At 36.9% G+C, this 25,438-nt stretch overlaps 1 protein-coding gene across 2 annotated transcripts in view; it reads left to right on the forward strand.

Annotated features, from left to right (window-relative positions):
* Window positions 1-21,157, forward strand: part of DPY19L4 (dpy-19 like 4) — a 31,839-nt gene extending 10,682 nt beyond the window's left edge. Inside the window, exons 8-19 of one of the 2 annotated variants that reach the window (XM_027730929.2) lie at window positions 101-235; window positions 1,405-1,536; window positions 1,619-1,717; window positions 3,328-3,401; window positions 5,177-5,335; window positions 7,001-7,120; window positions 8,219-8,339; window positions 9,781-9,837; window positions 12,291-12,373; window positions 14,119-14,251; window positions 14,670-14,828; window positions 17,844-21,157. In XM_027730929.2, the coding sequence (XP_027586730.1) occupies window positions 101-235; window positions 1,405-1,536; window positions 1,619-1,717; window positions 3,328-3,401; window positions 5,177-5,335; window positions 7,001-7,120; window positions 8,219-8,339; window positions 9,781-9,837; window positions 12,291-12,373; window positions 14,119-14,251; window positions 14,670-14,828; window positions 17,844-18,008 (1,437 nt within the window). In that variant the 3' untranslated portion in view covers window positions 18,009-21,157. The remainder of the gene's footprint in view (window positions 1-100; window positions 236-1,404; window positions 1,537-1,618; window positions 1,718-3,327; window positions 3,402-5,176; window positions 5,336-7,000; window positions 7,121-8,218; window positions 8,340-9,780; window positions 9,838-12,290; window positions 12,374-14,118; window positions 14,252-14,669; window positions 14,829-17,843) is intronic. The other variant, XM_039379150.1, reaches the window with a different exon arrangement.
* The last annotated feature ends 4,281 nt before the right edge of the window (window positions 21,158-25,438 follow it).

Genomic DNA, 25,438 nt, shown 5'->3' on the forward strand with positions numbered 1-25,438 from the left:
TTTCCATAGTTAATGTTTTAATGACCTCCTAGTTACTTAGCGACAGAGATACATAGGTACAAAACTAATGCTTTTTCTTGTTTTTCTTTTTTTTTCCTAGAAGTTTTGTTATCTTTTGGTGAATGCTTCAACATATACCTTCATGATGATGTGGGAATACAGTCATTATCTCCTGTTTGTGCAGGCTGTTTCTCTTTTCCTGCTAGACAGCTTTGCCCTGGCACAGACAGAGAAGGTACTGGAACTTTTCAGCCCACTGATAGTTGGGGACTTATACACAGCCTCTGAGGTGCCTGTCATACAAACTGTTCAAGGCTCCAGAGGGCACAGACTGAGGGACGAGTGTCTTGCAGCCTGGGCCCAGCTGAAGCTCGTGTCATCAGAAGAATAAGATAGCTTTAAACTGAGTCTCTTTTGGTCTACTTGTTTTGGGACAGCTTTCCTAACAAAAGGGTCAGAAGCTAAACAAAGCTTCTGAGACGTGAAACATCCTTGGAGAGCTAAAGGAGTGATGAATGATACTCCATTTTGGCCTGGCTGCCTCTTCCTTACCTTCCCTTAATCACGGCAGGGTGGGGCAGACCAAAAAAGTGCTCTGTTGGCTCTATGGAGTTAAAGGGCTCGTTTTCACCCCAAATGGCCCACCTTGCACTGATTTAGACAATAAATAGACTAGACAGATGCTGAAGGCCAATTGATTTTTCAATGCTAGGAAGTATTTGAATTTATTCTGCAAAATGGTTCTTAGAAATGTTGCAACAATAAGGCATTTTAATTCTGCCTGTTGCAGAATAAAATGCAACAGGTATATATACTCTTTTGTACATGTGTGCCTTCTACTTTTATTAGCTATCCATCTGCACGCAATTCTAATTTGTCACCTCTTTCAGTTGCCTTTTTTTTTTTTCTGTTCCTCAGCAGTGGGAAGTGCTTGATCTATAAGATCTGCTTATCAAATAGTAAATAACAGAAAGTATCAGTAACAATCTGAGTACTCCTGAATGAATGTTAATGAACAAGTTACTTTGAGGGCAAGGAAAGGGCCTGTTTGCAGGAGTCAGCTCTGTCACACAAATTGTGTGTTCTTACTGGTGCATTGTGGTTACTGCTTCATGCTGCATCACAGCAAGGTGTTACAGAATGGGGAGACATGGTAAAATACTCCCACTTCTGGCATTTTTACAGAGTTCTTGTGAAGTAATTGTGCACTAGTTACTGAGGCTGACCAGTATCGTTTAGATGTGAAATAGTTTCCAGAGCCAAATGGTACCCTGTAGACTCGAGCTGGAGGATCCACATCCATTAGTCCCCTCATTAACAGAGAAATGAGCTACTGCTCTAAAAAGCAAGATGTATATCCACTATAGTTTTGTTTTATTGTGGTTTATTTCTTTTCTTCAACAGGTGCATGAAGTATACAAAATCTACCTGTTTTCTCTCTTCTTGGGGTACCTTCTGCAGTTTGAAAATTCAGCCTTATTAGTGTCACCATTACTCAGTTTTGTAGCAGCTTTAATGCTCTCTAAATGCCTTCAGGTAACTAGACCCTCCTCTGGGTGTAGTTTGAAAATTTAAACTGAACTCCAAATGATACAGCATTCTTAAAATATTTTTGCAGATGAATATGAAAAAAGGTACATTTATGTCAAGATTGCTGAAAGTAATGTACATTTATTTGGTACTTACAGTGGCAGTGACACTAAACTTCTTATTAAAGGTAAGATTCCTCTGTAAAAAGTGATTTTAATTGTCAGGATCTAAATGGAAAGTTGCAGATATATCTTGAAAAAATCTTTTGAAATGTTTCTTATCATATTGATATGATAGTTCATAGCTTAATTCATAACAAATAAGAGTACTGAAAATGAAGTAATTTTGTATCTATATAAAAACTTTAGCAACTCAAACAGCTGTCTTTTTTTGGGGTTTTGGTCTTTTGGGTTGAAACATAGTATGGAAATACTCTTTAAATCACACTTTATCTTTTTTATATATATGGGTTTTGTTATAACTTGGATGGACCCTATGAACTGGTCTGAATATTAAAACAATATTCTTGTGCATGGAGGCACAGTAGCAAGGAACAAGTGTGAGTAGTCTCAGGGTAGATAATTTCAATTAAATTTCAAGTAGAACATGGGAACAGAAACTTTCACTTTGTGTAGGGGTCAGCTAGGAGTTGAGTTAGCACAATAGGATTTTAACTTGGTCTTATATTTTAATTAGCAATTCCCTTTTGCTGGCTCTAGTCTTTTACATATTTTATTGTACTTTTCCTCTATGTTTCAAACTCACCTTGGCTGTATTAATTAACAGTATTGACTTAAAACTAAAGAAACTAGTGAACCCTAAAAAGTTTGAAAGAATGCTCAGATATGATTGTTTTCTTGGGTCAGATTGACTAGCCTTGCTGTATCTCCAGGAAAATAAAACCTAACCTTGAAAACTACGAGTTAAATTACAATTACGAGTTAAGTTGCAGAACTTTAGGCTGCTCAGACAATCTCTGTGAAAATTACAAATGCTCATAACTTTTGCTAAGCTGCAGTCCTATTTTCCAGTGGAGCCAAGCGCAGCACTCTTTGACTTCCTTGGGAGTAAGTCTGTGTCTGTTTTTCATGATCCTTTTTACACTGCTCAGTAGTCTTTGGGCAACTTATTGTCAGCTTTTCACTGGCCCTCCTGTTGGAGTACATGAACAAAATGAAGAGAATATTCTGAAGGAAACCCTAAAAATAGATTTACTGAAGTGAACATTTACAATACTCTACCAGTACCTAGTCGTATGAGAAGTGACTGAGGGAGCTGGGGTTGTTCAGCCTGGAGAAGAGGAGGCTCAGGGGAGACCTTGTCACTCTCTACAACTACCTGATAGGAGGTTGTAGCCAGGTGGGGGTCGGTCTCTTCTCCCAGGCAGCCAGCAGTAGGACAAGGGGACAGAGTCATAAGGTGCACCAGGGGAGGTTTAGGTTGAACATTAGGAAAAAGTTCTTCACAGAGGAAGTGATTGGGCATTGTAATGGGCTGCCCAGGGAGGTGGTGGAATCACCGTCCCCGGGGCTGTTTAAGGAAAGACTGGATGTTGCACTTAGTGCCACGGTCTAGTTGACAGGGTGGTGTTTGGTCAGAGTTTGGACTCAATGATCTCAGAGGTGTTTTCCAACCTAATTAATTCTGTGATTCTTAATTGTCACACTTAATCCACTTTGTTAGTTTTAGCTAAATCTTGAATAGTTTATTGTTTCCTGACATTTTATGATCTGAATGACTATGTGAAAGCTGCTTCCAGCATTTCATATGATTTTTCTCTGCTAAATTAATTTTCAGATGTTTGTTCCTTATAAAGAAAATGAGCATTTGCTGAAGTTCATTGAAGTAAAACTTGGATTAAACACAACTAAGTAAGTTTTTTAAACTCTTTACACCTCCCAAGATATCCAAACATCTGAGGCTGCTCTGAGAAGTGTAAAATTTCAATGTCTTGTGACAATTTTACAGAGGAGCTAGAGAAACAGTTTTAATATCGAATTTAAAAATATACAGAATTGACTTAGGATTTTGAGATTTCCAAGGCACCTCACTATTTTTCATACCTTGAGGTGAAAGCATTTCATGGATTTTTCTTCTCTTGTGATGTTGAAGAATGAAAACTTTCTGTAGCCTGTCTAGTGTTTCTAGACTTGAAAGCAAAGATAATAACGTAAAGGTGGCAGTAATAGCTTTTTATAGCCTGGAAAAGAAAAGGCTCTGTAAAGAGTTCATGAACTATCAATGCTATCTCCAAACATGCTTGCTTTATGGGGTGCCCCTGAAACCCCCCTGTATGTTTTGGAAGAAATTAGGACAAGGGACACCCTAAAAGTCAGAGGGAATTGTGATTCTAAGAAAAACCATTAGTGTCTGTAAAAGAGTTGAATGTTGTTCTACAAGAAGATGTTCATGGCTACAGATTTTCTGGAAAACTTCCAATGGAATATTAGTAAGGACTGAGACACCTCCTGGATGCAAGCCAAGACTTGCAATTCTGTGCAGGAGTTGGAACTCTCGCCTGGAAGCTGCATCTCTCTTACAAAACTGCTTCACAGCCTTTCAGGGGAAGAAGTGAAAAATGATGTCACACACGACTGAAATTGTTGGGGATTTTTTGGAAGATGAGGTGTAGTGACGTTGGCTAAGATGCATTTTTTAAACACACAACACATCCTCATTCTTAAGTGTTTTGCAAGAAAAGAAAGGACTCTTGGTCAGGATTTCAGTTTATTCAGCTACCAAGTGTTACAGATTTTCTTTTTTTTTCCCCTGCGGACTTGCTACATGTCAATTTTCAAGCTGTCAAACCCTGCAATGAAGCCTGAGACTGAGACAAACTGGGTGCAATTACGCCTAGAGCACTGTGTAACTGTGAGTTGAAATTATGGTTTGCTGCACAAGAGCTTCAAGATCTGTCTTTTAGGGCCAGTTCGGACATACCTAGCTGTTAATCTTTAAATTTATTGCATCTAATTGAAAGTGATTCAGTCCTCTAGTCTTCCCTTGGGGGAAAATAAAAGGAGGGAGAGAAGCGAAACAAAGTAAGAGAAGAATGCATTCACAGAACCACGTGCTGCACCAGTTCCACTTGAGAATATGACTGGTAGTGCTTATTGGCAGACTATATAATCTTCCTGCTCGTTAATTGAGAAAGAAGAATGATCAAGTAGGTTCGGCTACAGAACTAGAATTTCAGCATTAAGGATTCTATTCTTGGCAGTGCCTCAGGCTTGTTTGTGATCTCAGATGACCACTTTTCCTTCTTCATCTCCTTGTTTGAAATGAGGACAAGCATACCTTCTTGCATCAGTATGTCTAAGATCTTAATCCACTGTGACAATGAAGTGCTTTGTGGTTTCCATAATGGAGTTATATGGGAGTTTGGGCTTTTGTGCTATGAAAGAGTTGTAGCCTGGTCTCTTCACATCACAGATAATTTTTGGGAAGATAAGCTTTTGACAGTTACTCTAAACAGTATTGCAAAGCAGTTTCAAATGATAAAAAGTTAACTTTTCAAAGATGCGTTTAAAATAGTTTCCTATGACATGAGTAGGTTAAACTATGATTGGTTGAGTGCTGGGTGTTTTTTTTTTCTAATCTGTGGGGTATTGTTATTGTCTTTAATGGGATGTTTTTGCCTTACTAGGAATTTTACAATGAATTGGCTCCTTTGTCAAGAATCTCTTCAGGCACCTTCCCAAGACTTTTTTTTGCGACTAACACAGTCATCACTGTTGCCTTTTTATATTTTAGTATTAATTATTTGCCTTTTTTCTGTAACTCAGGTCATTTTTAGGAGAATTTGGTAAGTAACTTATTTATACTGAAAAATAAGTTAAAAATAAGAGTTTCCTTGATGTCTAAGGGAATGGTTATCATGTTTGTTGCTCCAAAATTTGTTCTACCATTGAGCTTGTCAGGGTGTGAGCACCAGTGGGAAGGCCCACCAGAGCCTCCTAAAGAAAAGTCCTTTAGTGAGGAGCTTCTTGAGCATCCCTCCAGTCAGGACAGGGAGTTGTCACTGGTTTGTTTCCCCGTAGGTGCAATTCCTGCAGAACTTTGTTTTGGGATATACGTATGTCTCTTCCCATTGCCAGAGAGAAAAATGTTATATCTGTGCTACGGTTCCAACAGCAAAGCTACCTGATTGTTTCTAGAATTTTTTTCTCTTTTGGGTTTGGGTTTTTTGTTTTTGTTTTTTTCAAGTTTACATGTGAGAAGAATGAGACGGGTGGAGTTGAGAGGATTTGTGATTTCTAATGCTTCACTGTTTGTTTTTTAAAATGCTGGCTTATTGTGATAGGGTCCATCAGCTTTTGCTGTTGAGAACAGAGCTGAAGTAAAACCAACTCAATTATTTTTAGTTTCACAGTGATTCACATTCACAGTTCCCTTGAGAGAAGGGGTAGCGGAGCTGTCTGTTTACAGACTAAGAATAGCAACTGTAAATCCTACTGTAGCTTGTCTTGGAAACTCAATGACTAGGAAATTATCTTTGCCTGGTAGAAGATGAACGGTGTAACTGCTCAGGTATTAGAACAAATTGTTCACTTGTCTGCAGCAAAAATCAGTAGGTTTATTTCAAGAATGAAGATTTCTAATAGATAAAAATTATGCTGCTGTGAATGAAAATGCCAGGTCAGATGTATACTGGTATATTCAAAACAATGAAGCAAACTTCTGATTGTTTGCTAGTGGTTGAAATAGCTATTTACTACTTTATAATAAGCAGCGACTACACTATGTCCAACACCTTTTTAAAGAAAAGCTTAATATAAACCTTCTCCCCCCTCATTTTTTTTTTCAAATTTTGAATCAATTAATAATCTCAAAATATTTTTCCATTTGTCATGATGAAGTTTATTATAAAATTCTAACCTGAAATCATATGGTAGAAAAATATGTTACCTGTCTTATGCATTGCTATCTTGTTTGTAGAAAAACATTTGTTGTAAGATTTTGGTTGTGATTTTTAGTTATAATATATTGTTAGAATTTAGAATACGTGACTCAAAGCTACTTTCATTATCTTTCTTTGTCATAAAATGGTATACACATTCCAAACACAATTATCCTACAGATTCCATAATTCTTCACCAAGCTAATGATATGAAGAAACTTTAGATGCACGTTCAGCATGCTTCATCTAAATGTTTGCGGAGTCTGCCTGCTCTTAAATTAGACTGCCTCTTGTGCTGAATTACCTTAAAATAGGATTTACGGTCATAGACAGTGATCCCATTGTAACAATTTGCAGCCATTGCTCCAGAGAGGTTGCAATCTAAAACAGGGGACAGTAGGTACTGATAGATCATTGATTGCATACAAAAACCAAGGAAACAGTGCAACTATATTGTATGATATGACACAATATGATCTCAGTGTACTACTGACTTAAATGTATTTTTATTGACACCTTTGCCTGAGATAATGTCTGAATTAAGTGATATCTCATTTTCTCCAACTGCAGTGGTGAACCACTGAAAGAGGCAGTTAAACTTGAGGATGGTCGAATTGGAGAGAGGCCAGAAATAGTTTATCATGTCATTCACACAATTTTGCTTGGTTGTCTAGCAATGTGTTTGGAAGGGTAAGTCTGATTTTAATGTATCTCTTTTGAAAGCAACAGAGAGTTCCTAATTGGACACGATACACCATTCACCCCTTTGAAATTTACCCCTTTTCAGAAATCATTTTGGCATGTAGTGGTACTAGTTAGTAGAGGAGCAGTCAATGATAATTGTGATTATAAATTTGATACAATTGTTCTTAGTCTCTTTAACATGTTTTTCAAGCTTTAATGTAGCCAAAATCCAAGACTTGAATTTAATTACATTTTAATAACTTTCTTTACAGTATTTAAGTGTAGAACGTTTCTATAATTATTTTTAATATTGTATTCTAGCAAGATCTTGTGTAGTGTTTTGATGAACAGAGTAGTTCTGGAATACTGACATGTAGAAGATTTCTTACGTGTCTTCTTGTGTGTAGCCTACCACAAAGTATACCTTTGCTTGACATGTTAAAGCAGTAGAAAAACTAATTTCAAAAGTATTGTGTTAGTTCTTAAAGCAACAGAAGCTGATGTTTGGAAGACATTATTGTTCTAATCTTGTCTCTCAGCTTAATCAGCTTGAAGGTGTCTTGTATTTGTATTATGCTCATCATCCTAAAATCTAAATACTCACAAATTCTTAAAGTGAGCAGACTGTTGTGTTATCGTGTAGTTGAGCTGACTAGTCTACTCTTAAGAGGCAGACAACACCAGCAAATCATAAATTGTTTATTAAATATTTTCCTTTCCTTTCTTCAGGAACTCTTATAGTACATTGTCTGTGCAGCTTTGCTGAATAGCTGCTTTTTGTCCTTTCTTGGCTGGAAAACCACAACAGCCAAGTGACTTTACTATTCCCTTTGTTTTTCTTTCATCCTCCCCTGAACTCTATGAAGGATTTTGTCATCTTTTACCTTGGATCTTGCTCCTCCATCTCACAGCAGATAATCAGGTGCCTGCTCTTCTGCTAGAGATTTCCTTGGTTTACCCTTCAGTGCCATCAAAGTTGACCTCAGGTTACTTGAACATCCAGATGGTGTTTTACATGTGAAAAACATCTAAATGTTTTTTATAAATAGCTTGAGTGCAGAGGCATGCACAGAGTCCCAACTAAGTTATTGCAGTGTTTTTCAGAATGAAATATCTATGGACACCTTATGTTTGCATGCTTGCTGCATTTGGGGTGTGTTCTCCTGAACTTTGGATGACGCTTTTCAAGTGGCTTCGACTGAAAGCTGTGCACCCGATACTGCTGGTGAGTTACTGTTGCCAATGTCCTGGGAAATATAGGTAGCAAGCATATAACTTTGCAAACAGTTAACTAAGACCTGTAGAAGAGCCCATGAAAAGAACATGTTGTTCTGTGAGCAGTGGATCTCATATAGTCTGCTTTTTCTGGGTCTTTCATTGGTAATATCACTCTTGCACATGTTGTCTGGTACCTGGTGATAAAGTTGCGTTCACACTGCAGCCTTTCCTCACAAGAAGCAGAGCTGTCTTCATCTTCCTTTTGCTCATCTCTTTAATTTCTTTTAACAAATCTTGGAGACCTCAGTCTCTCTGTCATATCTAGTTGAGATTGGCCAAGAAGGTCATGTGCTTTTTAGGAGGAATGCAGGAGAAAACAGTACAGGTGTGCAGGCAAGCATTGATATAAGCCTTGTTTTACTAAGAAATTAATCTTAAAATGTGGTATTAAGATGTATTTACTTGCTGAGAGTAAAGCTGCTTTGTAAGAAATGATAAGTGGAATTACTTTGTGTAAGATTTGTTTACCTGTGGCCATTGTAGAGAAATGGCGTGACTGAAGATGAGCTTGTGTTACAGTGCAAACAACTCCCCTGCTTCCAACCCTAACTTTATTCTCAATATGACAAGAGTTGCTTTGTGTGATTTTTAGCAGCTTTGTGCATTAGTTTTATTAATGAAATAAGGATAGGATATTACTTACCTTAAATTCAAGAAGCTTATAGGAATAAATATATTATGCTTAGAGGTTCACAGTGTCCCTTGTGAAAATGCTGTTATAATTCTGTTATATCAGAAACATTGACAGTGTTCTTTCAATCAAGGAGTACCAATATGTTCATGTACATGGTAAGCACATTCTTTTGTGTACCTCATGCATTCTGTTATATAGACCTGCTTTTTTACTATTAACACAGTAGGTGTGTTAGTAGCTTATTGTCAGGGGAATGCCTTCTGTGTGTTCCTTAACAAATGTTTCTTGTACCATACAAGCTATTTTCACCTTTTTGCAAAGCAAAAATTAGATCAGCTAGAATGATGGTGTGCTGAAAAAATGGGTTTCTGGGTTTTGCATATCAATATTGTTAATCTGAACAAAAGCATCAACGAGGGCAGAAGTTTGAAATGCTTGGGTTTTTCCTGTCTCAGATTTTCTCATTGCATTTGAATGTGAGGTATTCACTTTTCTTCTGTTCCCTACATCATTGTTATTTACCATCCCTAAAACTGATGGTAAAGTTATCATGGTCAAATTAATTCATCTCTGCTAAATTATGAAAATTCTTCTTTGCAGAGAGTTTTTTGCTTGGCAAAACCCCACTAAGTTTCACCTACTGTCACACTAAGGTTTCAGGCATAAATGTTGCTTACTATATGAGTAGAATCAACAGACACCTCAAGGTTGGAGAACAGTGCATAATGCGTTTCTTCTAACATGTACTTTCTAGGCTCTTATTCTGAGTATGGCAGTTCCCACAATAATTGGATTCAGCTTGTGGAAAGAGGTAAGAAAAGTACCTCTGTGAAGGTTTTTTTGGTTTGTTTTTTTTTTTTTTGTATGTAAGCACAATATGAGTCAAAATGATGAGCAAATATAATATACTTAGTGAAATGAAATATATATAATGAAATTGAAGTTGTCATCCACTGAAAATATGTTCTATTTTTAAACAAAACTGTTTACTTTTTTCAGTATGAGGTATTTGACAATTTAGTTTGTTAATGATTACTTATTGTAATAAAGAAGTTTTTAAATTTAAATGAAGACTTTGTTATATTCAGCTATTATGCTTTGGATATATAAACTGACTCAACAAACAAAATACTGCCAAATAAAATCTTAAAATATTGAAAAATGTGTTGTCCCAATCTTGGTTTTAGTGAGAGGGAGTGAGTTTAGATGAAATAAAATTATGGGAGGCCATATGTAAATAATCAGTTTGAAAAGTTCCCATCAAATTATAATGGAGTTAAATCCTTTGTGCAGAGCACTGTGTAGAGGTGTGTATATACAACAGTACAGGGAAGAAAATTTACAGATGTTTCCATGTTTAAAATAAACACTTAGTTCTTTATTGCAAGTCACAGATGGACTGAGAGGAGAGTGTTTGGAAATTACTTTTTAAATTTCTGTGAGTCCAAAAAACATGGGAAACATTCCATAAAGTATAACCCTCTGTTATACTGGCATAGCTTCAAAATAGTTAGTTTGAATAGTTTTATAAGAATTCAAATATAGAAGCCAGACTTGGCCAACAGTGTTTGAACAGGTTTTGTAACGTCTATCTTATAATAGAAAGTTTGATTGCAATGTAATCTGACCTTTTACACACTTTTGATGGAGCAATAGATATTTTCCTGAAAAATGCTGCCATTGCTCAATAGAATTATGAATTCTCTTACAACAGAGGAAACTAGTTTAGTTGACCAAATAACATTTTCTTTTTCAGATTTTTTTAATGAAAGCAGTGTAGGGGTTTGGACTCTAGAGGGCTTCAGCCATTGCAGATCCAGTTTCTGCTTTTAAGCAATGGTGAACAGTTTGCTCTCCAGATTTTCATAACTTATTCCTGAGCTTGGAAACTTTGATTAGTAGTAACAGAACAGCGCAAATGCCTTGTGACCCCTAATCTATTACTGTGGCTATGTGTGTACAGCTGAGTGTACAGCTCAGCATCTTTCTGCTTGGCTGCTTTCTGACTCAGTCTAGCACAGTCCCTCATCTAACCAGGTTTTTGCAAGGCTGTGATTGCTGAGCAAAGTGGATTCTCCTTGGAGTGGCAGTAGTGGTTCCTCTTTCTATCTGTCTGTTCTAGGAATAGTTTGGGTGTGTGTATAACAGCAGTGCTACAGCTTTCAGCCCTGACACAAACATGTGGCAGCTGTTCTTGTGCAACCCTAACATGTCTGGCTGTAGAATGCTATCACTTGACAGCTGAGTTGTTCAGGTAATGGAAGTGGAAATGCCTCAGTTGAAAGCAGGCTCCCACTTCTTACTATCCACTGCGGCTGTCCCAAAGTAAGTTGTTCCTTTGGTCTGGCATAACTTGTAAACTTTGTATCTATTTTCCAAAAGGGCTGACATAAGGTAGTTTTCAGTTAGCATTTACACCAGCATGTACATGTACATGCTCCAGCCCCTCGTGGCTGGACAGCTTCCAGCCATGCCTTTCTCAGATAAATGCTCCTAATGCCTCAAGGACTGACAAAATCACCTGGCTTAATAAAGGACCTGTTGTTCCTTTAGCCCTCAAACCTCACAGGATAGGGAAGCCATGGTGCAGGGCTGCAGTCTGGTCTGGTTTGAAACAGATGGCATTTTGTCTCACTTCACAAAATCCCTCCTTTTCCCAAAATGCTTTTCAAGAGCATAAACTGAGATATCCTACTTCATACAGTATAGTGTAATCTTCTTCGCTGTAGTGATTGAAGTCAGAAGGAAGTCTGGGGCAGATTACCAGGGCCCTTCTAGGAAATTTCTCTTCTTCTGTCCTGCTTGAATAACACTTCTCCATCAACTCACAACAGTCCAACCCCTCCTGCTCAAGGAGGTTTACCATGAGAGATTTATCATCTTCTTGGTTCAGTGCCATTATTTATGTACATTTGCATGTGACAACCTGAGCTATGGTTTTGATGCATTTAAGGCCACTTAACGTTGATGAATGTTTTTGCTGTGTGTTTATTTATTTGTTTATTTATTTTTTAATTTTAAGTATTCTAATGAAAGAGAGAGAGATGAGAACTTGTGTTTAACATATTTATTTTGGAGAGGGTCTCCTGCTGTCACGTTAAGTATAAACTATGTTTTGCAAAATATTCAAATAAAAGTACCAGTCAGGAGGGAAAAGTCAGTTGAAGCCCATTTTTGTTTTGTCACTTAAGGCCTTAATATAATCAGATGCTCTGTAGATATTTTTTAGATATTACTGTAAGTAACCAGAAACATTTCCATCAGTTTTTCCCTAGGATAATGACAGAGCTTACAGAACTGCAAGAATTCTATGATCCTGATACAGTAGAACTTATGACATGGATAAAGTAAGCAAGAAGTCCTACATTTCTATTTTACTGCTTTTGTCAGGGTATTTTTACCTCAGCAGTTTGTGAAGCTACCTCTGTCTATCTCCCTGGGGGGAGAAATGTATATTTTAAGTTTGTTATTCCCATGGAAAGAAACAGGAATTTGTCATTGATTACAATAGAAGATCCTGAAACACGCAAGCAAATCGTATTTCATATCATTGTGAGACCTAGTTTCCAAATAAAGGTGGCCATCTTAGTGCTTGGTTTTTCGCATGTTAACTTTTCATGAGATTTGAGGATTCATGCTGATTGTAACACCAGTGAGGGACAGAAACACTAAACTTTTACTTGCATAAGCCAGTCAAATGAAATGCCTGAATGTGAGGGTTTAAAGACTTTGTCAGGATACGTGGAGAGGAACATGTATGATTCAGACTTCCCCTGTGACCTGGATCCTGGAAGGGTTCTTACCAGTCTGCCTAGGCAGGGCACAGCAAGAGCTGAGCTATGTTATGTAGTTTATACTGAGCATATACATGGCTAATACCAAGTTATTTTCAAAGATATATTTTTCCTCTCACCAGAAGATTCAGAAATGCATTCTGGCCTCATTCAATCTAAATTTGTACTATGTCATTATTAGGAACTGTACTTCTCTGAAAATTAGATCCCTTGTGTTCAGATAACTTACCTTTAACTGTATTTTTTTAGAATATTACTTTCTGTATTTATGTAGTCTTTAATGTCAACCTGTTCATCTTCAGAAAAGGCAAGGCTGGTAATTACAGAGTTCCAGCCAATTTCTTCTTGCTGTTGCTGGTAGTATATGTTGTTTGTCACTGCTGTAGCTCTTCAAGGCAGCAAGTGGAATAATGCCAAGTACCTAATGGCTCTTATGTTAGTCTCCATATATTAGTCTTGAAGTACGTAATTAATCATGGCAATTGCACTGAGATTCACTCAGCTAAGAGCAATTTTACTACCCTTATTTGTAGCAGCTGTTCATATTTTTAAAGAAAATAAAGGGTTTTTTTTCCTTAAAGATATACTCAGCTATCCATATGGGAATTTTAATTCAATGCCATTACTAGAGTATATTTTCTTTAAATTTTCCCTTTAATAATACAAATTCATTTTGAATCTTCACTGCAAGAGAAGTTGCCCAAAGTCTGTAATAAAGTATGGTAATGACTATTTTATCTCACTAACACAGGAATACAAATAGTCAAAAAATGAAACGAAACCTAGAAACATAGTTAATTAGTGTAGACATTGTTCTGTATGATGACCTTATTTTCTCATAGATCATGAAATGCATGTTCTAGAGATCAAATAAAAATTATAAGAAATCTTTCCCATACAAGATAACATCATGTTTTTCCTTCTATGTACCTTCCCTCACAAGCTTGTTTTGTCGCAAGTTGACAGCCATTCAGAAAAGCAATACTTGGATCCATTCCAGGACCACTCTGAATGGTGCTCTGTGGATTGCAAGGACGGGAGAACAGCCATCAGTCCTTGCCCCAGCAAAAGCCCTTCCTTTCAAACTCCATGTTGCTGCACATCTGAGCATTTCCTGACAAGGAAACTACTGCCACTGCAACATTAACACCAACTAAAATTAGACCCCCAATGAAACCTCCATGTGATCCAGTTCATCCCACAGCACCTTGAAAGATCCCACAGTGTATAAAATTAAGAACATAGTTTTGAGAAATGCATCCTGTACTCAGACATGTGTGTTGGTGTTGCTTTTGCAGGCGACAGGCTCCTGTGGCTGCAGTGTTTGCAGGCAGCCCACAGCTCATGGGTGTGATTAAGCTCTGTACTGGATGGATGGTGTCAAGTTTGCCTTTGTACAACGATGATGATCTTCTGAAAAGAAACGAGAATGTGAGTATCCAATTTCGTAAACGTGGCCTTTCACAGGAACTGTGTTCCTCTTCACCCAAATGTAATGAAAGAACAATCAAATGTATTAGAAGGAAGGAGGACATAGGAGTCCAGCAGACACAGAAGGGATTATCAAGTTAATTATCAGTGCTTTACTCTGGACAGAAACAAATATCAAAATATTATTTCTGAAAACTTTTCAGGCCACTCAAAATATGTAAGATGAGAACTTGCCATCAGTAGAGACAAATACTTCCCATTCAGCTGGCCACTACTTCACCTATTTCAGAGATTTTAAAACCAGACATAACTTGGCGTGTACATTTGGTCTGTTGTTGCAGATCGTTGTGTGTGGCATGTGTGACCCAGTATTATCATTGATTTTTGCATTCTGTGAACGTGTTTTCTTAATTTATAGATTTATCAGATCTATTCAAAGAGGTCAGCAGAGGATATTTATAAGATACTCACATCCTACAAAGCTAATTTTCTGGTTATTGAAGATTCAATTTGCAATGAAGTGGGACCTGTAAGAGGATGCAGAGTTAAAGATCTATTGGATATTGCTAATGGTCATGTAAGTAATAGTGAGAAAATAAGAATGTTTGAATGCATAAATAATTAATTTAAAAAGAAATCTTCTTATAATGCTGATCTTGTTTTTCTGATTGTAGTTGACATGTAGACAAAGACTTAAATATTTTAAAAGTAATCAATTGAGTTTTGGATTGTCTGTTTCTTACACTTGTTATCTTACCCAATGTTATTATTTAAATGCCCTAATCCCTCCTAATACACAAGTATCTATCTGTGCTGCTTTTCTGCCAATCATTAGATGTATAAACTCAGTTCTAAAACTCTGGCGGGATGAGGACCAGCCTGCCATTTAGTTCAATACAGCCTGTTTGGTACTAATGACGTTACAAGTGTATTTGATTCAACCTTGCAGATAGGTTAGCACCCCAATAGATAGTTTAAACCACATCTGGTAGAAAAATTGGTTGAATAAACTGTACCATGAATGCTGTTTCAGTCATTGCCATGCTCTGTCTGTTTGGAATGCTGATAGTGCTGCTCTTGCTGCTGAAGTAGGGACTGAGATGGGGTTTATAAAGCAATCTCATTACCACCTGTTCATCTGCTTCCTGAGAATCCAGCAAAAAATTTGACTTTATAAAGGCAGGAGTGGCCTTAAACTCAAAGTTTCATTGCTCGTTCTCAGGTGTACACGAGAGAGTCACTGGTTACTTCTAGGCAATCACAGGTTAGTTTCATTTAGTTGGTTTCCTGACTAAGAAAGAACTGAAGCATCTACTTGACATTACAGTCTAGTGTGTAGTAACTATACTAAGTGAATCCTTTGTTTTTAATCCTTTTTTTTTTTAATGGGGAGGATATATACATTTCTTGTATATAGTCTTATATTCCATTCTTAGGGGAAAAATCTAAGTGGTTCATCTGTGTTAATTATTTTATAAGTTATACTTTTGATGAAACACATTTCAAAAGAACTTGTAATGCAAACATTTCATTCCTGTAGCTGCTTTGTTTTGAGGGAGTTATTATAGGAGTGGTATGTTATTGGGGGATTATTCTGTGTTTTCCCCAGGAATCTACAACTAGTGTCACTTTCACTTTTAGGTTTCCTGACCTGTTTATCCAGGAAGGATATTGTATCAATTTTTCAGTTAACTTCCTTACCATTGCTGAAATCTGTTTTCTTTCCCTGCCTTGCTGCTAAAATCATGTATGCTGTGATTATTCCATGTTGTATACAATATATTGTACCACAACTAGAGTGTGTGTATGAATAACCTCCATCATTGATAATCAACACATGTATCTCTCAGTTTCTTCTCAGATCTGTGTTTGCATGAGTAAGTTCCTGTTCCCTCTTCACACTTAAAATGGCCTCTGGAGCAATTAACCACAATTTCAGGATTCCATGCCCTCATACCGCTGCTTCTCTCCTCTCCTCTCCATGCTTCCTACATGCTTCTTTCTTGCACATAAGCCTGATAATCCTAACTTCAGCAGCACAGTTTTACTATCAGATTTCTGAGTTTTTGTTTGATTCATGTATCAAGAAGAGTTTCTTCCTTCTTTAATTCCTAACACTGGAAGGAACACCTCCCAGCACTTTTCAGAGCAGTTGTTGCTTGCAATGATGATTTCAGTCAAAGGGAGGAAAAAACTTCAATCAAATCCAAGGAGCCTGTCTTGGATAATGCCACATACAGTGCTGTCAGTACAGAAAACCCGTCATTTACTATTTCTGTGTAATTAGAATTGTCAAAAGTGACAAGGGTTATCCTATTTATAGTGGAGAGATTAAGAAGGTGAAAAGGAGGTTCATGGCAAGAGTTTCAGTTAAAATCTGTTCTGAGGAATGTCTGTAATCTAAATCTGTAATGAAACAACTGGTACATATATTTAAATGTAGACAACTGACTTTTCAGTATTTTTAGAAAAAGGTTGGTTGCCTAGTAATGAACATCACTTACGCTTCCTGTCCGTGGCTGAGTCCATACTGACTTGAAACCTCAAATGGTAGTTGTATAAAAATTAGTGGAATGGCCAACAGGAATAAAGTATTTATTTTTTTCAGAAAACTGACATAGTTTGTTCTTGAGAGTTAATATAGTGTGTTGTCTCAGGAAACTTTAAAAAAATCTCTCAGTTTGCTTGCTAACAAAAATTGTCTAAGTCATATTGAAAGATTATCAAGACTTTCCAAACTAGTGGGTATGTATTTAGAGACTGCAGCATTTACTTATTCCCAAAGTGAGACAGTGGATGGGATGTTACACTGTTGACAGGTCTGTGGATGTGTTTACTAAATGGATGTGTTTAAGAAGATCAGTATTACTTTCTAGCTTGTACTATGTCCTATAGTCCTAGCCCAGTATGGTATTTCTGACTCTCCCTGAGAGCTTAGGATTACTCATAGAGAAAGACAAATATTTTCCAGCAATCTAGCATTACAGGGAAATTATCCTTATAGCCACTGGTGGATTTTTCTTCATGAATTTGTCCTACCACCTTTTTTTAACATCATGTAAATTTCTTCATTATTCAGAAGGAATAATGAAGAGATTACTTCAGGAATATCAAACACTAGGTGCTCAAACACACAAGCAGTTTGCTTCCAAGTCAACTGGTTGGAATTTGTAGGGCTATACGTGTGTGTGTGTGTTTGACCTTTAATAGGTGTGTCAAACTTACTTGGCGTGGAAAAGGTAATTGAGACTTCCCTTCATTACTGGTGTGCTCTGTGTGGGTCAGGCTTGAACTACTGGGTAAACGGGTGTGGGGGGGTGATTTCTGCTGTGTTGTTCTTTATTATGTGAATGAAGTACACTGGTTTTAATGTCTGTTATCCTGGCAAAGGGGTTAATTAACAAAGGCTATTTTGGGTGGTTAAACAAATTATAGGGGAATGTATTTTCAGTTTATAGGAACCGTACAATATGGAAATTAGATGTCTATCATAAATGAAATTTACAGAATACCAAGTAAATTAAATGTACAGAGTTATATTCTGTAACCACTTACCTTCAGTATTTTAATTAGGTCTTCTTCTTTCTGACAGGTGGTTTGTGAGGAAGATGACAACTATGCCTACTCAAAATATGGACGATTTTGTCATGAAATCAAAATGAACTATTCTCCATATGTGAATTATTTTACTCGAGTGTACTGGAATAGATCCTACTTTGTATATAGAATCAACACTGTGATATCCTTCCAGTCATGAAAAAGCATGCAAGCTCCCTTCTGAGGATTTATTCTGAATGAATTTCAGTTTAAAAAGTTCCTTTGGATCAAGGAAGTTATTTTTTCAGATATATGTGCACACATGCAGTATACTGACAACTTTCTTTTACGAAACTGGAATTCTTTGGAACTACAGATCAACAGACAGAGATACCATCCTTGAAGGAAACGGGAACATTTATCAATTTTACAGTCTCTACAACATGTGACAGTCTTCCATGTTTTTACATTTTTCTTCCCATTTTAAATCATTTTAATTTTCATGTAAATGAGATTTCTAACTTTAGTGTTAGAGAGCTGATGTGCATAGACCTCAGTGATAGCATAAAAATTATTTCAAGAGCCCGTTTAGATCATGTAGCTTTTATTTTTTAGCCAAAAAGCAGTTGGTATCTTGAGTCTTTTCAAATAAGTGTTTGGATATTTAGTTTGGTTTTTTTAATTGTCGTTGTTTTAATTCTCCCTGTCTTCCACTGTAAACATTTCTATGTTTATCAAACACATTTATACATCTTATGTGTAGCTATACTGTTTGTATAAATCGAATAAGGAAGATTTTATTTAAACAACACTTCCATAGATTAAGGCACTGATCTCTATATTGTTAGAGACGTGCTGGTGGAAGTGCTGGGGCTTAGACCTAGCAGTAGGAGCTGACAGGGTCAGATCTTCAGTTTGGAAAGAACTTGTCTTCAGGATTCTTCCATGCCTAAGTGTGTGGTGTGTGTGTATGCATATGTGTGTCTTAGCAGCCAGCACAATGGGCCAGTATATACCACAGTGTGCTTGTTTTCAGGCAAGTGTAGCAGGACAGTTAGGTTTGCTACTGAGACTTCTGCACTTCGGTTTCACCCCCTCTGTGTGTGTGAGGTATGCGTGTGTGTGTGTCTGTGTATGGGGAGGGATAGGTCATGCTCATTTCATTCAATTTATTATGAGATAGCTATATTGAGATAGTGCCATAACTGTCATTTAAAACACTATAATCACCACCATTAGTAAATAAGGGTACAGTCGTTCATAGCTATTTTTGTATCAATTATGCAACTACACGGAGATCTTTGAAAAGCTGGGAAAGTATTGTGCAGTTTTGCTTCCCTCTAAAATCTGTGTTTGTTATATGACCCCCCCTTTTCCTCTACAACTATTTTTCTTATCATCTTGTCTGCTACTGGCTGATAGACCTTCAAGAGAGTGAATTATGCTTTAATTCCAACTCTGGGCCTAATCCTTGTGTTGAGAATGGAAAATCCAATAAAAGGTAATGATAGCTTTGCTTAACGTAGGTGTAGCTGGACAGAAAGCCAGAACATAAGTTCTAGAAGAAGTTGTGCACCCCTTAAGAGTTACCTGTAGTTAGGTATTTGTGTAACACCTGGCCTGGAGGCCAGTCTATCAGGCATGTGGGAATAATTCTTTGGAGCCCAGACGTCTTTAATGAAGGATCTGTCAAAATAGGATGAACTTTCAACAGAAATATCTGCAAATGAAAGCTGCAAAACGATCCTTACTGCACTTGTTGATAAAATGCAAGATCAGAGATTTTAACTCTGAAATTATTAGGAACTGCAGCATGTTGGTGTATATGCATGATTCTTCTCTGCTCTATGCAGATACACTTCCTTACTTTACACTGACAGGTAGTGCTGAGATTTTTTTAAACCTATTACCACTTTTGGAGTGATTTAAAAGAAAAAAGCTTTATTGTTGTAAAAGTCAATGTCCGTAATCTGTTTTTTACTTTCAGTTATATTTTTATGCCTATGAGTCTTGACAAAATGTTAACTTATGCATTTTATTTGAAACCAATGCTCAGATAAATCTATTGAATATATGGGATGTGGTCACTGAGAGAAACATTTACCAGTACAACTGTGGTACAGGGTAAAAGTAAATATCCTTTTTGGGCATTCAGTCATCATGTTGAGGGGTGGGGGGGGGGTGTGTGTCTGGTCAAGTGCAGGCTGCATTTATTTGCTTGTGCACAAGTACATGTTTTACTGCACTGGGCTCTTTCAGGCTTTTCAAGTGCCATTTAGCAAGAGAAGTTTGTAAATTAACTTGAGCCAAGGCAGGCCTGCAGGAGCCTCCCCTCTGTGTGCTAGTATGGATGTAGATGTAATATTTGGAAGTAAGTTTAGAGTTCCTTATACAAAGTAAGTTTGTTTGAATCACTGTCAAAGAATCACATGTCTGTGTTTCAGTCATTTTCTCTCTTGAAGTTAATGATTCATGAATATCCTTTCATAACAGCAATAAGGCATTCCAGGTAGCAAACTTCAGGGTTACAACTGCACTTGGGTGGAAGAAGTCGCAAAGCTTTCGGCTTCATGCCTTAGACTGCCATGCCAAGATGCAATATTTAACTGTCCTTCACTGCCTGTTGTGTTTTACTGCAGTGCTGTATGTATGTCTTACATTATAGAACATAGTTTGGATACCTACATGTAGAACACACATATTAAGAAAACCACAAACAAGGCCATCCAGACATCTAAACAAAGCTATGTTGCAGCACCTTGGCCTTTATACATGTTTAAATGAATGTGTTGAGTTTTATTTGAACTGTGACATAGTTATTGTTATTAGTTTTGTCATAGTTTTTAAGATGTATTCTTAATACTTCAATTGGTTCTGCTTTAGGAGAATCATTTAAGATTTTTACCTTGCTTTTTTATATTAGAGAAAATTGTATTGCAGCACCATTGGCACAGCAGCCTTAAGTAACAGAAGGAGCCTTCTATGTGAGAGAACATTGTGGTTGTTCCTGTAAAAAGGCGTCATTAAAATGAGTGACTGAAATAATCATATCTTACAAACAAAGTGGATTAATTTCTTATCCAGATGTGGACTAGCAAAAATATTGTCTAAGCTCCAGCTTCTGTGAAAAATAAACAATAAGTTCCCTGAGATATACAATTATATCCCTCAGAAGGACAACAGTAGGGCACAATTACATCAGATTTGTACACACACAACCCCAGCTTGGTTTTCAACTAGGTCACAGGTTTAACTTCCTGAAAGGGCTGGGGGAAAGTTTTACAAATTTTGATCTGCTTTGCTGTAGATGTTGCAATTCAGTTGAAACATGTGCCTTGCAAGCTTTTATTAAACAAACAAAAACCTCGATTTGTGTTTCTTTTTGTGAAGATTTTTTTTTTTAATTCCTGTCCCCCTGATTTCTAGAGCTTCCGTTGCGTCTTAATACACCAGCCTCTGAGGGTGCCCATGTAGTAAGTGTTGCAGCTGGGATGTGTGCCAGCTGTTCTCTGGGAAGAATGAGAATTTGCATAGCAATTTGTGTGGCTATTTTGCTGACTTATTTCCTCCTTTGCATTTCCAATTTCTGATATGCTTGATCTTAGTAAATGAAAAAAAAAATTACCTTGAAAGAATAAATTGGTATAGTATTTTCAGGCACTCACCATTACCCTTAGACTTGTGAAACGAAGTTTAATCAAGCCATGGCTAAACTACCATGTACAGTTTTGTTTTAATCTTAAAAAAATGCTCTTTCGCTTTCTGAATTACCACATACTTGAACTCGGTTGATAGATTTGAAAGGAGATGTTTGAGACTAAGGAAAGGCATTTCTGAGCATAAATTTCTATTCATATTATTTTAAAAGCCACTGGTTTTATTTCTGCTAAAGTAAATGGAAATCCAATTTAGTACAACACAGTCTTAAATACAATTTCCATGACAGGGGAGGGGGGAAATAAGGAGAAGGTACACAAATGTGGAAGAAAGAGGGCCAAAAGGTTTAACAGGCATTGAAAATTCTTCAAACTATTTGCTCGGGTGGCATTACTATTTACTGAAAGATAAAGGTTAGGGATGAGGTCTTGTTCTTACCACCCTATTTTCACCAAGTCATCTGCAAATGTACAAATCTTGTGATCCTCATGAGCTTTCCCATGCAATTCACCTGAAAAAGAGCTGTGAGATCAGGTTGTAGGGTTTATAAGGTGTCACTGAAATGCTTCTTAATTATGGCTGTTGACTTCATATAACCTGTCCTTCAACCAAAACTCCAACAGGAGAAGGTGCAGGCTGTGTGTGTGAAAGCGAGGTCATGTGTGCACCTGATGTGTTTGCATGTAGAGGTGTCTGTTTTACTGTTGTGTTTTGGAGATGGAACGAGTAACTTCTGTTATCACTAACGGTTGTTGAATCTCTAGGTCTCCTCAATACTGACAGGTGGGTGGACTGTGGAGTACTGTGGTGTTCGAGATGAAAGAAAAGCTGAGTTTGTTCCAACACGAGCAATATTTCATGTGAAATAATACCTCAGCATAAATCTGTATAATCATGCTTTTAGTACTCTTTTTAAAAACTAACTTTAGGGGGAGAAAGAAGGTGGGAATTGTAAGACACGCAGTGTGTGTTATTTCAGTAATGTTTTTCTACTTCATCACTGCAGCTAAAAAAAAATCATGATTATGTTGCCACACTCCAACTATGCCAAATGCAGAGCTAATGATGCCTAAAGGTCTTCTGGATTGTTTTGTACCTCAGCAATATGTTTAAATACATAACTAATCTGGCAATGGTTTTGATTTCAGTGCAGTTAGATGTATGTAGTTCTGCCTTTCAGTGATGTTTAAGGTTACCTATTTATTTAATGGGACAATAGGTGGGTGTTTAATGCCTTTCAAAGTTTTGAACTTCGTTACTTCAGTAACGCAGAAGAATTATTGGTGGTGCTTTACTTGTTAACAGTGGTGTTTAGCAGTGGCATGTATGGCATATGGACTTACCTACATGCAGCTATTTAATAACAAATCTAAGGAATCCAATTCCTTTTATCCTGTTTGTTGTCTTGGACAGTTTTTTATCGAAATTATGTATACATAGTAAGTATTTTTCTCTTGTAACAAATTTTTTTTTTTTCTGTGGGAAAAAAATTAAAATTAATAAAAGCCAAGTTCAGAAACTGTGGATTGTTTGGGACACAAACCGTTTTATGCTTTCTTTTGAGAAGTCAAGGGAAGACTGTAGCTCAAATGTCTGTCATGATGGGCAGCATAAATAGTCTTGCAACTCTTGAGGATTAGCAGCCTGCTCAGACTGGATCCATATGTTGTGCTGACTGTGACTTCCTGTTGAGACATACTGGTGTGAGGATGAGCGGCAAAATATGAGGTGCTTCATATGGAGTTATTGAACTCTGACTTTCTCCCTTAAGATCTTCCTAAAGCAAAGATGTCGCCTGGAAATAAATTGCTATGCAACGTCAAATGCTTACTGATTGAATTGTTTTTAATCAACTAATGTATTATCTGTCTTAAACTTTTACAGATCATGATTACATATTTTAGAGCCTTCTGTCATTTTATAAGATATTATTAATAGGAGTGAAATATTTAAATGCAGATTACTTTGTAATAATTTAGCATGTAATGATATGAAAATCTTGCTATTATTTTAGTTAAATTCCAAAGATGGTAGAAATAATCTATGAAGTGCTTCTCCAAAAACTGATCATTTAGCACCTGAAAAAAGTTATGTATTTCCGTCTTTAATTTGTAGTGGTTCTGAGTTTGAACATTCATCAGACTATTTTCTTTTAGACTAGTCAGGAAATGACCTGATGTTGAAGTATTCAGGTTTATCCATTCAAGCAGCCAGGCTTCATGGTTGCTTAGCTGAAAGAGGAATGGAGCTTCCCAGTAACATGAAATACATGTTGGCATTTGTGTACTGTTCCATGTCTTTATGCAAAACTGAGACCATGGTTACCAGCTGTGAATTAGATAATATTTTATTATATATAATAGAATTTGTATTGATATGTGTCTATAAATAAGTGTATTTAAAAATGTGTGTATGTATTTTATATGTGTATTTATCTCTGTATAAAATACATATTCTGTTTGATGTTTCAGATGTGTTAGGTAAAACTACTGTTGGTTTGGGTTATTACATAGCTCCTTAAGTGGTAGCTCTGTAATCTATTTGTAGGACCAAGTTTCCTAGATTTTCCCATTTTTGCTGTGACTCAGACTATCATATTTCAATCCCTCTATGCTTTCAGGTTGCTTAGATAACAAATGTGATCAACATTTTTTAACAGTGATGAGATTCATCTCATTATGAATTAAATTGCATGTATATAATATGCAAATGTAAAGCAATCCCGAGTACTACAGAACTATTCAGGATGTTATAACACACCATCAGTATATACATTTACTTTCAGAATTTTGAGCAGCTTTACAATGCCTTGGAATTTCTTCTTCTTTGTCTCAAAGTTACAACTGTACTGTTTACCATCGAGCCTTGACTCCTGCTGGTACTGTACTGACTGGTTATAGAAAGACCCAAAATATACTAAGACTGACTTTTTTTTACACTGTTGCAATAAATACCAGAATATTCTGTAAAATGAGGGTGAATATGAAGGGATGCCTTAAGCCATTCTCCCCTCTGAAATAAGTTGACAAAGGATGGGTAAGAATGCAGCTGCCTTCTCCTCACTGCACCATGTTACGCTCTCAATGAGACCCCAAGCACAGAAGCTGTGGTCTCCCTGGAGTAATTGCTGGATGCTGTAAAGAGTGCCTGTGGTTTCTGTGGCTGATCTGACTTCAACTCTAGGCAATAATACAAAATCACTGCGGCAGAAGTGATTAAACCATTTATGCAATTTTAGAAAGGTGCATTAAGTCTGTTTTTCATTTCATCATGAAAACTTATTTCTGAAACACACACACTGTCATTTGCATCTATTTCAGCATTGTTAGCACCCAGATAAATGCTGCTGCTTTTTTTTCTTTTTTTTTTTCCCTCCTCCCAGGTTGACCCATTTTATGACAATCTGAGCTGTAGTCCAAACTGCTGGTTGCATTCTAGGGACTTGTCCCAGCTGCAAGGGAGGGACAGAGGAAGGCTGTTGGGCTTGCTGATAGTTTGGCCTCTGAATAGCAGTTCTTAGATTTAATGGTTACATTTCACAGTCCTCAGTTCACTAGATAAGGTTTGATAGAGAAAAATCCCAAAACTTAATTTTGATTCTTTGGCAATAGAAGCTGGCAGTGTCCTGAAGATACCTAAGGAGTTTATTTTAAATAATAATATGTATTTATTTCTTCTCTGTGTTGTTTCCTATCAAAGTCAAGAGCCATCTCTGCTGTCCTTACTGAGATCACCTCTTGGATTAACCCTCTATCAATCTCTGTGGATTCTGCTTCAGTTTTGCAGGAACATATAGAACATATTTTCCTTTGGAAAATATGGCTACACTCAAGTGTGTTTGTATCTCTTTAAATTGTAGGGTAGGATCTGCTAGGATCTGCGTCCACAAATATATATACATTTGTTTTGTCATAGCACAGGTTTTGTATAACTGAATGTTGCAAATAACAGTTGTGTTACTGAGTGTCTGCAGTGGCAAGGTTTTTGCTGTTT

The sequence above is a fragment of the Pipra filicauda genome, unplaced genomic scaffold, assembly GCF_003945595.2.
Source record: "Pipra filicauda isolate LSUMZ 115617 unplaced genomic scaffold, ASM394559v2 scaffold157_size4220110_pilon, whole genome shotgun sequence".
In the NCBI taxonomy this organism is placed as follows: domain Eukaryota; kingdom Metazoa; phylum Chordata; class Aves; order Passeriformes; family Pipridae; genus Pipra; species Pipra filicauda.